At 35.6% G+C, this 15156-nt stretch overlaps 2 protein-coding genes across 2 annotated transcripts; one reads left to right on the top strand and one right to left on the bottom strand.

Moving 5' to 3' along the window:
- Nucleotides 1-1593: 1593 nt before the first annotated feature.
- Nucleotides 1594-3977, bottom strand: LOC147505432 (ras-related protein RABA1f). The gene is made up of 2 exons (XM_086557967.1): nt 3513-3977; nt 1594-2318 (listed from the first exon to the last, which is right to left on the bottom strand). Exons 1-2 carry the CDS (start codon nt 3731-3733, stop codon nt 1886-1888), a joined length of 654 nt encoding a protein of 217 aa, XP_086414093.1. The 5' UTR covers nt 3734-3977; the 3' UTR covers nt 1594-1885.
- A 2746-nt stretch (nt 3978-6723) lies between these two features.
- On the top strand, nt 6724-7557 carry LOC147505433 (uncharacterized). The gene has a single exon (XM_086605546.1). The coding sequence runs from the start codon at nt 6724-6726 to the stop codon at nt 7555-7557; it is 834 nt and encodes a 277-aa protein (XP_086461672.1).
- Nucleotides 7558-15156: the final 7599 nt, after the last annotated feature.

The following is a 15156-nucleotide window of genomic DNA, read 5'->3' on the forward strand; positions in this document are numbered from 1 at the left end:
CTACTCGTCAGAAAGCAATTATTGGATGCTTGCAGTCAAAACATGCAAAGGATTTTCTACTGGCTATTCCGATGGAGGGACTTGGACAGCGTATGTCGTTGGTGGAGTATCGTTCTATTCTTCGGTACCGTCTCATGATTCCTTTGTACTCTGATGGTGGTCTATTCCCTGTTTGCAAAAAGAGTAGACTAGATGCTTTCGAGGGGACCATCTGCAAACATTGTAGGTATTTCCGGGTTTCAAATACCGACATGATCATGTCGAGATATTTTATGTAATGCATTTTGGAGGTTTGGGGTACAAGTGAAGAAGGAAGCCCCCTGTTAATTTTCTCACCGATCCGAATGAGGGAAGATCGACACTTCGACTGCGGATGTATTGGTCTACAATTTAGTGCGGGGGGGAGGCATCGTGTGTTGATGAAGCTGGAGCCTCTCCGTTGGTAGGGCTTTGGGAATGGAGTCTTTGAGGTGGGAGAAGGAGCTAATAGAAGCGGCCGAGAAAAAATTGAGAAAACACGAGGAGGCGTGTAGAGCTAACCAAAGATTGTTTCATTCCTTTCGGTTTGACACTTTTGGTTTTAGCCCAACAATCTGTTGAGCTCCTTAGAGATTGCAGAAAGTTATGGGATCGCAACGTAATGACAATTTGGTTCCAACAAGTTTGTATTTAAGAGAATAGGATTTGCCATTCAGAAAGGACTTGCGGCGCAGCTTGTTGCACGTTTGTCCTAATTATTTGTAAAACTCGTTATCTTTATCAATAAAATTTCTACTTAAAAAAAATAAAAAATAAAAAATAAAAAATAAAATGAAATAAAATAAAAAAATCTATGTGTTCTTTTATTAGAACTGTAGATATTATTCTTAGGAATAATCATTTAGGGGGAAGAGGCAGAACTCATCACTATCATCCAGGAAGTATCACATTTTATCTTTTCATGCAATGCAAGACCATACGCTCAGTTAATACATAATACATAATACACTTTGAAGAGTGCATCTTAGCGATTGCACCTCTAAGAGTGGTCCTTGTTTGTCGGGATCCTTTGCACATTTTAAAGTTTAACAGTGATGGTCTAATTGTATGCGTTCATATGTCAACGGGTTTCCTGCGCACTAAATGCTTGTGAAGAATTGTGCATAGAGCCGTGGGATGTGCTCTTTAGAGTTTGGTCAACTACACTAGTATTAACAGGACGGGGACACCTCAAATAGGTTAATGTTCATAGGCCTCCATACTGTTGAGAAAGAAGACCTCATGCTATCTATCTCTTCTTATCATAGCGCTAGCCACCGTAGTGATTATACTAACAGTGTAATAATAACATTAACTGCAAAAGTCCAAAATAATAAGTAGCAATGAATACCAACTGAAGTCAAGTTCTTAATATTTACAGGTGCGTGCAACTCCTGGTCACAATATTTTGTACTGAATGAAGAAAGTAAAGGTGGGTACATATGAAACTGCCAGATACAAATGAATTGGTGAGCACTTACTATGGCACCTCATGTGTATGGCAAAAAAGTTTTAAACATACAACTTCTCATCCATAAGAAAAAACATTATCAAGAATTCAAGATACAGTTAAAAAAATGTTGAATACAATTTGTACTTCGAAGCAATCCAAATAGAACAAAACCCCCTACCATCAAATGTTAAGTAACATTGACAAAAGAAAATTGAAGTTATGGCGATAAAAACCTCAAGATTTCACTAGGCCTAAACCTCTCTAACAAAAGAGATATTTAACATCATGCTGCAACAATTTACTTTTGCTGAATGAATGAAATTCCCATCGCACCAATGCAATAGCCTGGTAACACCACACGACAAGAATCCCATACAAGAGAAGATAAAATTACTTGAGCTCGCCTTGTAATGCCTAAGCAGAGCAGCATCCAACTTTCTTCACAGCTGATACATCATCCTTATTTCCCACGTTGATCGTCTGTCCCTTGGGCAAGGCTGCAGGATCATCTCCAATATCAAGAGCCTTCCTGCTAACAACCCGATAGATCTGGGTAAGCACTTCCGTGAAGGCATTTTCTACATTCATGGACTCTAGGGCAGATGTCTCCATAAAGAAGGTATTCTCCCTCTCAGCAAAAGACTTGGCGTCCTCAGTGGACACAGCACGCAGGTGGCGCAGGTCAGCCTTGTTTCCGACAAGCATGATCACAATATTAGCATCAGTGTGATCCCTAAGTTCCTTCAACCATCTCTCCACATTCTCAAATGTAACATGACGAGTAACATCATATACAAGCAGTGCACCAACAGCTCCTCGATAGTATGCACTTGTTATTGCACGGTACCTGTGAAAGAGTTTTAAAATGAGACGAGGAAGAGAATTTAAAAGTAAATAAAACTGAAAACAAATGCTACCATACCACCACGTAACTGTGCAACTGTATCTACGTTATCTTTTACCTGGCAACAATGACATCGTCAGATGCCATGACACATTTATAATGCAAGTGCATTTATAATACCACAACACAAGTTTACAAAACTGGAAAAATAAATCCCTTATGCCCTTCTACTCCAACCTGCCACCGCTTCTTTGCAAGCACAACAGTTTCTATGTGTACTTACTGGTTTCCATCTTTCGTGGTTTTTAACTTTAGTAATAGAAACAACAAAACGATAAATGAAATCAGACATAAAAGGAACCTAATTGAGTAGGACTAAGGTCATCAACATGTGTTTTTTCCAATTATTATTGTAATCATGAAACTGTATCCATTGAATAGCAGCTATACAAAAAACACTACTACAATGAGTTGGCAGCAGGCAGTTTTCAGCACCCAATATCTTAACAGGGAGAACCTATAGAAAAAACAGAGTTCATAGAGTTCAAAGCATTCCGATCTAGACCCCCGAAGCCAATGTTGGCTCCACATGTACGTGCAAAAGTTACAATGAAACAGTCTATAGACTCAGGTGCTTCATTAAACATGAAACACAGAGGACCCCCTCCGCCACCACCTCACATTTGTTTATCTGCCATCCCATTCCTTCAAGTATGGTGAAAAGGTTTAAATTATTAAATCCCACTTCAATGAAAACTCTGCATTCTTTAAGATCAATCCCTGAATTAGAATACCAAGATTTCAGGGCTAAGCTGAATCTTTTCTATAGTGAAAAGGTTTAAATTATTAAATCCCATTCCAATGAAAACTCTGCATTCATTAAGATCAATCTATGAGACATAATACCAAGTTTTCGGGGCTTAGCTTTAAAACAAAGCAATTAGATCCACCCCCTCACATTCCTTCAAGTATCTACCACAAACATGATAACAAAAACGACCCAACGATATTTCACAAATCCTACCACCCATTCAAGAATGGCCCACGATATATTTCACCTATTTCACAAAATTTACAACATTTTGAACTATAATTATGAAAACTAAGAACATAACTGAGCAGATCTAAAAAGAAAACACAATACGACAAAAAAAACAAATCAAGATCGAAATAATGTAAAATTATGACAGATCTAACCTTTCTTGACCAGCAGTGTCCCAAATCTGAGCTTTAACAACTTTATCATCGACATGAATACTTCTAGTAGCAAACTCAACACCAATTGTTGATTTGGATTCAAGACTGAACTCATTTCTTGTAAATCTAGACAATAGATTTGATTTCCCAACACCTGAATCTCCAATCAATACCACTTTGAATAAGTAATCGTAATCATCGTCTGCCCTATACGCCGCCATTTTCTTATTTTCTCAATTTTTTCTAATAGAATTTTATTTGAAGATATTTTCACAATTTTTATTTTTTAAGTTTGTTTGAGGATCCTCCTCATTTCGAATAGAGAGGGGGGTGTTTAGGTGGGGTGCATTTAATAGTTTTGTTTGTTTTTGATATATATATTGTTGGGTGGGGAGCTGGAAAAGTAACATTCTTGGTTGTCAATTTGTACATTACAAGGAGGATTTATGAGATGCTACAACTGTCTTCAGTATCCCTTGTCTATCATCAATTCATCACATAATTAGTTTTGGGATACTCAATAAACTATTAGTGTTGCTCGATTTCAATTCTTGTTAGCAATTCAGGATACCATAAAAATTTGGTACAGAAATAATTCGATTGGTGATTAAAAAAACGGTACGGTCAAATATTTGGTTAAAAATTCGCAATATGGTAATTATACTGTGTTTAATTAATACACATTTTAAATGTTTAATTGCAAAACTTTGGAAGTCAAAATTTTGTGATATTATGTTAATAAATATTAATAATAGTTGTCATTCTTTACAACATAACAAACATATCTAAACAATTTAGCTACAAAAATATTGAAACCAATTGAATGGTTCATATAGGCACCTTCATTTATTTGTTATTGGATTGAAATTACCGTTCAAATTTTAAAATACACACACAATGACATGACAATTTAAATATTTGTCCAAAAAATATAAAAGCAAAGCTTTTAGATTAATTTATCACTAAAAATATAAGAGTTGAGAACTTAAAATAAGAGTGAGAACATAAAATACATAAAAATAACAAAAACGCAACCCGATTTTTTTTATTATTTTATTATTATTATTATTTTTTTTAGCCAAAAATTCGCCAAAATCCGTATTATATGTTTCAAGGCAAAAAAATCGCGAATTATTCCGAATTTTTCAAATATTCGAAGTATTATTCATTTTGCCTTTCAAAAATTCGATTTGTGAATTATTCGCGAATAATACGGCGAATTGCTAACAAGGATTTCAAATGGAATCTCGAAATTCTATTAAATATTTTTTATTTTTGAGGAGATCGAAATAATAATATTAAGATTGAAAGGTACAAATTTCAAAATTTGCTTAGAATATTTTGGATTTTTTTTTTTTTTTTTTTTTTTGTTTGGAATATTTTGAAATTTAGCCAGAAGCTATCGAGATTTCAAACATTCTGAAATCCTAAAACTATGAGTGTTAAGGAATTTAAGGCTGGTCATTGAGTCGAGCTACTTGGTTTCTTTTCAGCGCGTTCAAATTCACATTGTAATAATTTAATATGAGTTGAACTTGAGCTTTTTGTGAATATAAAATGAGCCAAGCTTGAATATAGAGAAGCTTGACAAACTAACTAAGCTACTGGAGCTTTATTCAGGTCTACGCCTAGTTATCTAGACTAGCTTTCGAACCCGTCCTACGAACAGGTGTCGTTATATTAAATTATTCTAAAAAATATTAGCAACTACGCAGAGTTATGAGATAGAAAAATTATATTAATCACTCATTCAAATTTCTTGCTCCACTCTCTATAAAAAGAAAGCACCAAATCTTAATAAAACTCATTGACTTATTTTTGTTGTTAGATTTAATAATAGAAGATTGATTGAAATTTTGTGAGAATGCCCAATGTGGCGAATATGATATTGAAGCTACTTGAATAGCAAGACATTATATTCTCAATCATAATAAAAAAAATTATAATAAACAATATTTAAAATGCAAAACTATACTTGTCGAGACATTATATTCTCCCTACATATAATACAACTATGATTCGGGGTTAGTTCAATGCATTTGCATCAAGTTTTCGATTTTACGTTAATTATTATTTGAGGTTAGTTCAATAGTTGTATCTAGTTTCTGATTTCCCATTAATTATTCTTTGAGGTTAATTCAATGTAGTTGTATCAAGTTTATGATTTCCCATTAATTATTCATTAAAGTTAATTCAGTGCAATTGCATATAGTTTTCAATGTTTCGTTAATTACTCTTTGAGATTAGTTCATTGCATTTACATCCAGGTTCTAATTTATTGTTAATTACTCTTTGAGGTTAGTTCAATAGATCTGCATCCAGTTTCTGATTTTCCGTTAATTATTTTTCGAGATTAGTTCGCATCTAGCTTCCAATTTCCGGTTATTTATGCTTTGAGGGTAGTTCGATGCAATTACATCTGGTTTCCGATTTTTAGTTAACTATTCTTTAAGGTTATTTCAATGCATTTGTATCAAGTTTCCGATTTTCTGTTAAATATTCATCAAGGATATTGCATCCAATTTCTGATTTCCCGGCCTATTAGTTAATCTATGATTTTAGTTTAATGCAGTTGCATCAAGTTTCCTATTTTTCGTTAATTATTATTTGAGGTTAGTTCAATACAGTTGCATCCAATTTCTGATTTTTCGTTAATTGGTTAGTTCAATGCATTTGCAGCAAGTTTTCGATTTCTCATTAATTATTTTTTGAGGTTTGTTCAATGCAGTTGTATCAAATTTATGATTTCCCGTTAATTATTCATTCATTGAGGTTATATTAGTTCAGTGCAGTTGCATCCATTTTTCGATGTTTCGTTAATTAGTCTTTAGATTAGTTCATTGCATTTGCATCAAGTTTTCAATTTCTCATTAATAACTCTTTGAGGTTAGTTCAATATATCTGCATCTGGACACTGAAACGAGCTTGATTTTTACAACAATGGGGACAGTTTTAGGGGAAAAAGGGAGTGATATTACTTAAACTAACTTACTGATCCTGTGCTCCTTTTACTTCCAGATTAGGAATTCTTTTTACTAGTGTTGTTTTCTTATCCTTAACTCCTACTTTTTATTTCCACTATTGGTAAAATCCTGCATTGAAGACAGTGTGAGTTCGGTAGTGGATTTAAAAGTGAAGTCTTTTTTAGTTTGAGCGGGCTTTTGAAGATAGAGGATTCTGCTTACATCATCATGGTCGTAGTTGTAGCATCATGGGTTCAGTTCCTATTGGTTTTGGAGCTGGTAGACATCAAAGGTTTCCTGAAAGAAGTGGTGTGGAAGTCTCAAAGCAAGGAGATAGCACTCACTGCGATATAACACCTCCATCAAAGGTATCTTATGCAGACATCGCAAAAGGTAGGTTGGAACATTCTGTTGATGTATCTTCGCTACCTATACCGTATAGAAAGGAAGACAAACCGGCGATTAAGATCTCTCGGGAAGCTGTAGAGAGGGGTATTGAGGCGTGTAAATTTGCTTTGATAGCTAGAATGGAGGCAACATCTTTGAATCTTAGTTCCATTAGACGGGTTGTGAGCAGTGAATGGAAATTAACAGGGAATGTAAAGCTGTCACCTTTGGGTAAAGGGTTTGTTGTTTTCAGGTTTGAAAATGAAGCAGACTTTAACAAAGCTTTTTTTGGAGGTCCATGGTACATACAGGGGCAATTGCTTAGATTCTTCAGATGGTCACCTAACTTTAATATTGACTCCTACAAACAAACTACTGGTAACGTATGGGTCAAGTTCCCTGGACTCCCTTTTGAATATTGGGAAGTGGATATTTTGATGAGTTTGGGCAGAGGCTTAGGTCGTCCCATAAGGGTGGATATGAACTCATTGGAACGTACAAATGGGTATTATGCTAGTGTACTGGTTGAAATTGATTTAACAAATCCTATCCCTGATCAGATATTTGTGGAAGTTCCTGAACTAGGTGTCGAATTTTGGCAGAAGATTCAATTTGGAACTATTCCCAAGTTTTGTAATCATTATAGCATCGTGGGTCATCTAGTGGCGAGTGTAGGCAGTGAGAAATGGGAATAACAATGAATCAAGCCGGGGATTCGTTGGGACAACACAAGGTTGGATAAAGGCAAGGAACAAGTTACAACCGAACCACAAGAACCTCAAGGTAACAAGAGAAGGTTGTCTAAAAGTCGAGAAAAAGAGACTTAAGAGAAACAATCAAGGCTTGCGAGAATGGAGACAGATTAACCCGGGAAGCGTCTACAAGCAATGGAAACATCGATATGATGCAACAAAGAATGTCAAAAATCGGATCAAGCCAACCACGGTAGTTTAGAAACAAGAAGAATACGGCTGGGTTGATAAATCAAAATGGAATAGCGGTAGAAAGCGGGTAGATGGAAGTGGTTTGCAAAGTAGTGGGAGTAACGAGCATTGTTGTATGGCAGGGAAACTAGAGTGAATCTTGAGCGAGGGAGATTAGTCGATCGATCGGCGATCACTTATCGATCTTGAAAATGAATGTGATCCTACTATCTTGGATTTAATGGAGGAGGAGCTGCATTGGGGCTTTCAATTTGGAAGCTAGTAGATTCCAACCATCGACCGATATAAATGAGAATGAAGAATCTCTAGACATTGAGGAGCCCGAAACCGAACTGAAATGGTTTTCTTTCATGACCAAGTCATTGAACATTCTTTGTGATAAGACACAAGGCACGCCCGGATGTTCGTCGGCCGATGGAGTGAAGACAAGGTCGGTAGAGAGGCTGCAGTGAGAACGATGGCGTGTATCTACACCAAAGTCTCAAAGCAAAGGAAAGAAGGGTAGGGGCAGACCTAAGGGCTCCAAGAACAAAAACCATAGATGATTACATCCATGTGCTTTTGGAATGTTAGAGGTACCAATGATATTGAGAAGGCGAGGGAGATTAATAATGTTAGGGTAAACAAGAAGTTGAGTGTGTTTTGCTTACTTGAAAACAAAGGTAAAGGCAGGAGAAATATGATCTTATTAAGTAATATTTGCTGTCCCGTTGGGAACACATAAATAATTTACAAGGGATCCGCAGCGAGAATCACGGGTGTGTTGGGACCCATACAAGATAGAGATTGTGAAATTACAGAATCAGACAGTTCATACATTGCCGTGTTGTTTAAGCCGACTAATGAAGTTTTTTCTTATTACGTTAGTGTATGCAAGAAATGCTAAGACTCTTGGGCTTAATCTATGGAGGGATATTAGCACTATCCGGACAACGTTTCACGGTCCTGGGCTGTTGTTGGTGATTTCAATAACATAATAAGTAAGGTGAAGAAAGGGTGGGAGGAAGTCCGATGCATCCGAGAAGTTATGGAGTTTGTAGAATGTATCTGAAAAGGTTTATCGACTTGAGCTTTAATGGTTTCTTCTACACGTGGAACAACAAAGTGGTAGGAAACGGCAGGATTATGTCTAAGATTGATAGATGCTTGGTGAACAGCTTATGGAATGATACGTACCCTACATCGATGGTGGAATTCTTACCTCATGGTATCTCAGACCATTCTCCAGGTCTTCTTTTCTGGTATGATTATGAAAGCAAAGCGCTACCGTTTAGATTCAAGAGTTACTGGGTGGAGCATCAGGAGTTCCAGAACATCTTTGGGTGAAGTATGGGCAACCAGATTGTACTCAATCCTATGTATATATTCGATGCAAAACTCAAAATGTTGAAGGCGGGGATCAAACCATGGGCTAGAAATAATTTTGCCAATCTCCATTCTAGAGTTGGCAGGCAAGGGAATTTCTATATGATGTGCAAAGACAACCGCAAGCTAAACCATGGGACAAGTTCTTAGGGGCAAAATGAAAAAATTGCCCTAGAGAAATATAGCGAACTAGCTAGAATGGAAGCCGCTGGATATTAAATCCAAGCGGGATGAAACCGGACAAGAGAGGGAGATAAATGTATAGCATATTTCTTCAAAACTCTTGAGGAAAAGAAGGCAAAAGAGTGGTATATGGTGTCTTGAATCGCGAATGGAGGCACGGTTCTGAGGACAAAGTCGATGTAATTAAAGCCTTTGTTGAATATTATGGCGAGATTAGGGAACCAGGCGGGAGAGATAAGTGGAGAGGATTTCTTCAATTGCTTACAAGTCAAATCCTATCTATCTCCCGCCATGCAAGCCACAGATGGAAATGGAGATATCGACCGGTAGAAGTTAAGGAAGCTCTTTTTGGTATGAAGGAGAATGCAGACTCGGTCCCGATGGGTTCACTCGTATTTCTTCAGGAGTTGTTGGTCCACTGTTGGGCATGACTTCACTAATGCTATACTTAATGCTTTTAAAGTCTTCAAATTTCCTAGAGGGGTTAATGCCACATTTATATGCCTCATTCCTAAGGTTAACAATCCCTCTAAGGTTGAAGATTTTCGTCCTATTGCGCTATGTAACACAGTGTATAAGTGCATTTCTAAAATCATAGCAAATAGAATAAAGATGGTCATCAATGATATTATTCATGCTAATCAGTCGGCTTTCATTCCTGACAGATCAATACAAGATAATATACTTTTGTCTCATGAACTTCTCAGAGGTTATGACAGGAAGTATGGTAGCCCCAGATGTTCGATAAAGCTTGATATAAGGAAAGCTTATGACACAGTGAGTTGGGAATTTATCTTAGCCATGATTAGAGTGTTTAAATTCCCTGAAGCTATGTATAAATGGATCGAGATGTGCATTTCTACTCCATCGTATTCCATTCTCATCAATGGCGCTCTTGAAGGTTTTATTGCAGGCAAAAAGGGCATTCGCCAAGGTGATCCTTTATCACCGTATCTGTTTGTGATGATAATGGAAATTCTCGACTGGCTTCTCATGCGAGCATCAATAACAAAAGCATTACGTTCCATTCCAAATGCAGCAAGGTGAGATTGACACACTTAGCATTTGCTGATGATGTGTTAATGTTTTGTAAAGGCGACACGGTTTCAGTTCAAGCTATTAAAGACTGTCTACAAGGATTTGGAGAGGCAAGCTGGGATAAGGATTAATAATCATAAGACTTCCTTGTTAGCGGGGAGGTCTTAATCGCCAGGATGCTAAAGCTTTATTTGAGATTATGGGGATTGAATTGATTAGACCTCCATTGAGATATCTTGGGCTACCTCTCATTTTGGCAAAGATCGGGAATAAGGGAATGTCAACCATTAATAGAGAAGGTTACTAGCAAGATTTCGAATTGGAAATCAAAGTTGCTGTCTCATGCAGGAAGACTACAAGTCATAAACTCTGTCCTTAATGCTTTTCATACTTATTGGTCTAGAACCTTCATTTTACCTTCCACAGTTCTTGAACATGTGCAACAGATTTGTGCACAATTCTTGTGGACTGGATCTACAGTAAAGAAAGGGCATCATCAAGCGAGTTGGAGTACTGTTTGTCTTTCGAAAGAGGAGGGAGGATTGGGAGTAATGAATTTACAACGGTGGAATATTGGTGCCTTCTGTGGACTGATTTTTAAATTGGTTACAAGAGAAGATACGATATGGGTTGACTGGACATGGAAGCAGCATATCAAAGACAAATTCTTCTGGACCATGAGTATACCAAAAGACTGCTCATGGAATTGGAGAAATATTTTGGCGTCTCGAAAGGAGGCTAAAAGATTTATCAGATATGAAATAGCAAATGGGGCAGACACTCTATTATGGCACGACATATGGTGTGCTCGTTCTCCTTTGATTGAGGACGCAGAGGCGAGAGCAACTTGGGATTTTCATTCTGAATGCTACTTCTGAGAGGTGCTTATTTCGAATGGCAGATGGAATGAAGAAGTACACGGTATGCAAGATGCAGTTTTGAAGCAGGACATTTTGGAGGTGCAAATTAACTCTCATCTAGACAGTGATTTCATTGTATGGACTCCTCATCAGAGTGGTAGGTTCAATTCCAAGAGCGCATATGAAGCTTTGTCGAGGAAAAGGGAGAAGAAACCCTGGTACGGTTTGGTATGGGGAAGGTTGGTATTGCCGCGGCACTCATTTACAACATGGTAGCTATTCTCTAATAGTATGCCGACTCAAGACAGGTTAGTTAAAAAAAAAAATTTTGCACCAATCTTCATGTTGTCTATGCGAAAGCAGCAGAGAATATTCAGCTCATCTTTTCTTTGAATGTACCTATTCAAGGGAACTATTTGATAGAGTAAAACAACTCCTTGGTATCTTTACTGATGTGAGCAATGCGAACAAAGAATGGGTCTCGATTATCCGAAGATGTAAAAACTCAGATGTGGGAGAGATTCTGAAGGTATTCATTTGTGCTTCGGTGGATAGTATTTGGAAAGAACGCAATGCAAGAAGATTTCAGCACAATGCGAAACCAGTTGAGGTGGTATTTAATAAGCTGGTGCGTGATTTGAGAAACTATCTTCAAGTTACTAGACCGGAAATCAGTGACAGTGCATGTGGAAGACGTCTGTTTGTCAGACTAGGTATTACTACTCTTTTCAAACAGCAGAGACATACAAACTGTTCATGGATTCCCCCCGCGGGTAATAGGTTGAAAGCTAACACAGATGGTGCTTTAGATGACAATGGTCCAGGTCATGGAGGTGTCATTAGAAATAATGAAGGAAGGGTATTGGCTGCGTTCTGTGGAAGTGGAGGACTTGCGTCAGTTTTATTCCAAGAACTAAAAGCGATAGAGGTATGTATAGAGAGATGTTTGGCAGAAGGCTTTTTAGAAGTTGAAATTGAATCAGACTCCTTAAGAGCCATCAAAGCGATAAATAAAGAAGAGAAACCACCTTGGTACTGTCGAGATGTGATGGCAGCGATTGAAAGGAAGAAAGATGGATTCAGATTCATAACCTTTACTCATGTGTTTCGTGAAGTGAATAGGGTAGCGGATTATTTTGCTAGTTTGCATGGAAATGGTGAATTTTCTACGGTTCACTTTGCACATCCATTAGATTTTCCTGTGCAGGAAATTGTAAAAAGAGGATCGCAGTGGTAACATCTATGTAAGGAAAAGTTAATTTAATGCGGTGGGGGTGCGCCTAACCCTAGCTTAAAAAAAAAATATATATATATATATATATATATATATATATATATATATATATATATATTTTGATTATTTATGATTTTTGATTATTTTGCTTTGAGGTTAGTTCGATGCAATTTCATTCGGTTTCTGATTTCTCGTTAACTATTCTTTGAAGTTATTTCAATGCATTTGCATCTAGTTTCTTATTTTCCGCCAATTATTCTATGAGGTTAGTTCAATAAAATTGCATTCGGTTTTTGATTTCATGTTAATTATTTTTTTAGGTTAATTCAATGCATTTACATCCATTTTCCGATTCCCCATTAATTATTATGTGAGGTTTGTTTGATGCATTTTTACATACCGTTTCCGATTTCCCTTTAAATATTTTTCAAGGATTTATATCATATCCAATTTCTAATTTTCCGTTAGTTATTATATGATATTAGTTTAATGCAATTGCAGCAGTTTTCGATTTTTACTTAATTACTTTTTGAGTTTAGTTTATCGTATATGCATAAACTTTTCGATTTCCCATTAATTACTCTTTGAGCTCAGTTAAATGTATTTGAATCCAGTTTTCGATTTCTTTTTAATTATCCAATGTGGTGTATAATACCAACTTTCTACTGATCCATCTGTAGCGTCCTTAATTGCAAACATGACATAAAAATAAATTATGCTTGATTTACTATATGAGATCATCAAAGATTATTCAGTTCCTGATTTCCTGTTAATTATTATTTAAACTATACCCGACTCACTATGTGGGATCTTCGAAGATTATCTATGAACGGGTCCTGTCATATTAATTATTCTAAAAAATATATGCAACTATGTATGCAGAACTATTATATACAAATTGTTTCGACCCCCACCTACGTGGCAAACGTCCATTAGTAGGAGTCTCCACTTTATTCGTTTAATCGACAGGGCTAAAGCCCAATTTGCAATACTATGGATCAATGTACATGCCCATTAACTCATGTGTCTAAGGCTGAACATTAGCCACATGCCTTGCTACTTATATACATTAATTTATGTCTAGATTTGTTTCTTATCAAAGAGATAATTATCAGTTGAGAGTTATATTCAATTACAATTACTTGAGCTACAAGAAAATCTCTACTCTTATATAAATACCAAACTATTTCTCATAAAGAAATACGTTCTTGAAACTTGATCCCATTGATAATTTGAGTACGTAGGTAACTGCAAGGTACAGTCTCATCATTCTCACAATCACCATCATTCCGATTTCCGACAATTATTTTTTAGTGTTAGTTCGATGTATTTGCATCCAAGTTTTGATTTCCAGTTAATTATTCTTTGATGTTAGTTTAATGCAGTTGTATCCATATTCTGATTGTCCATTAATTACTTTTTAAGGTTAGTTTAATGCTTGCATGTGCATCCAATTTTCGATTTCCCATTAAATATTATTTGAGATTAGTTCAATAATGCATTTGAATCTAATTTTCTGTTTCTTGTTAATTATTTTTTGACGTTAGTTTCATTCAGTATTATATATTTTTTTAAAATATTTGTCATTGTGTGTGTGTGTGTGTGTGTGTGTGTTTTTTTTTTTTTTAATATCTTTTGTGATGTTGTTTTTTGTATAATTTAATTTTCCACTTGTAATTTGTTTTGGTTTGGTATATAATTTATTTAAGCCTAACGTCCACTTTAACTAAATAAATAGTTATCTAATTTATTTAAACCAACGTCCGCTTTAATTGGATCTCGTTATTCCGTTAAAATTGGAAATTATAAAATTCAGAATTATTGTGGCCGGAGTTGTAGTTTTTGAAATTCTTAACTATGACTAAATATCTAAATCCCATAGTGGATGACACATCAAATTGATCCAACTTTATTTGTTAAGCCCATATATATAGTGCATACAATACAATTTTATTTGTTTTGGGTGTACAACTGCATTATTATTTATTTTATGATTAGTTTTTTTTTTTTCTAGTCACATGTGTGGTTAACAAATGCATAAAGTAAATATTCAAGCAACTAAATTTATTTTTTCCTTTGTTCTTTCATAGTTTCATTGTCAATTTCTATAAAGAAACTTTGTTATGTTAAATTTCACATGAGATTAGTGTAGAAACTATTTTTTGTCGCATAAGGGTTTTAGGAAAATTGTTTTTGGTTGAAACTATTATTTTTAACAATTTAGTTGGTTGTATTTTTTTTTTCCCCATAATTAGCTATATTGTTTAGGAAAAATTGGAGACTTTGTGAAACTTTAAATGGGATTGGTTTTTTTATTTATATCTTATTTTTTTCGTAATTAGTAATAGAGTTTAGAAAAAACTGCAGTCTCGGTGAGTGTTAAAAAAAATAGATTGGTGGGGGGTATAGCTATAATATATATATCTAAAGATTTGGAATTTTTTTTTTTCCGTAATTATAGAGTTTATAATTATAGAGTTTATAAAAAATTGGAAAGTATGTAAAACCTTAAAAAATAGAGCCAAGAGGAGGGTATAGCTATAATATATATCTAAGGATTTTATAACATCTAACTGAAACTAAGGGGAATCCCAGGATTGCAATAGACCCCACGAAAAAAACATAAAAGAACACACATCAACGGGTAGATCTATTCAGTGAACACATTGC

The sequence above is a fragment of the Coptis chinensis genome, chromosome 4 (assembly GCF_015680905.1).
Source record: "Coptis chinensis isolate HL-2020 chromosome 4, ASM1568090v1, whole genome shotgun sequence".
In the NCBI taxonomy this organism is placed as follows: Eukaryota; Viridiplantae; Streptophyta; class Magnoliopsida; order Ranunculales; family Ranunculaceae; genus Coptis; species Coptis chinensis.

Excerpts from the sequence above, each read along its gene's own strand:
- LOC147505432 (XM_086557967.1), bottom strand. The coding sequence starts at position 3,733 with ATGGCGGCGTATAGGGCAGACGATGATTACGATTACTTATTCAAAGTG. Across the intron at positions 2,319-3,512 it reads GACACTGCTGGTCAAGAAAG|GTACCGTGCAATAACAAGTG; the intron begins GTTAGATCTGTC and ends ACTCTTTCACAG.
- LOC147505433 (XM_086605546.1), top strand. The coding sequence starts at position 6,724 with ATGGGTTCAGTTCCTATTGGTTTTGGAGCTGGTAGACATCAAAGGTTT.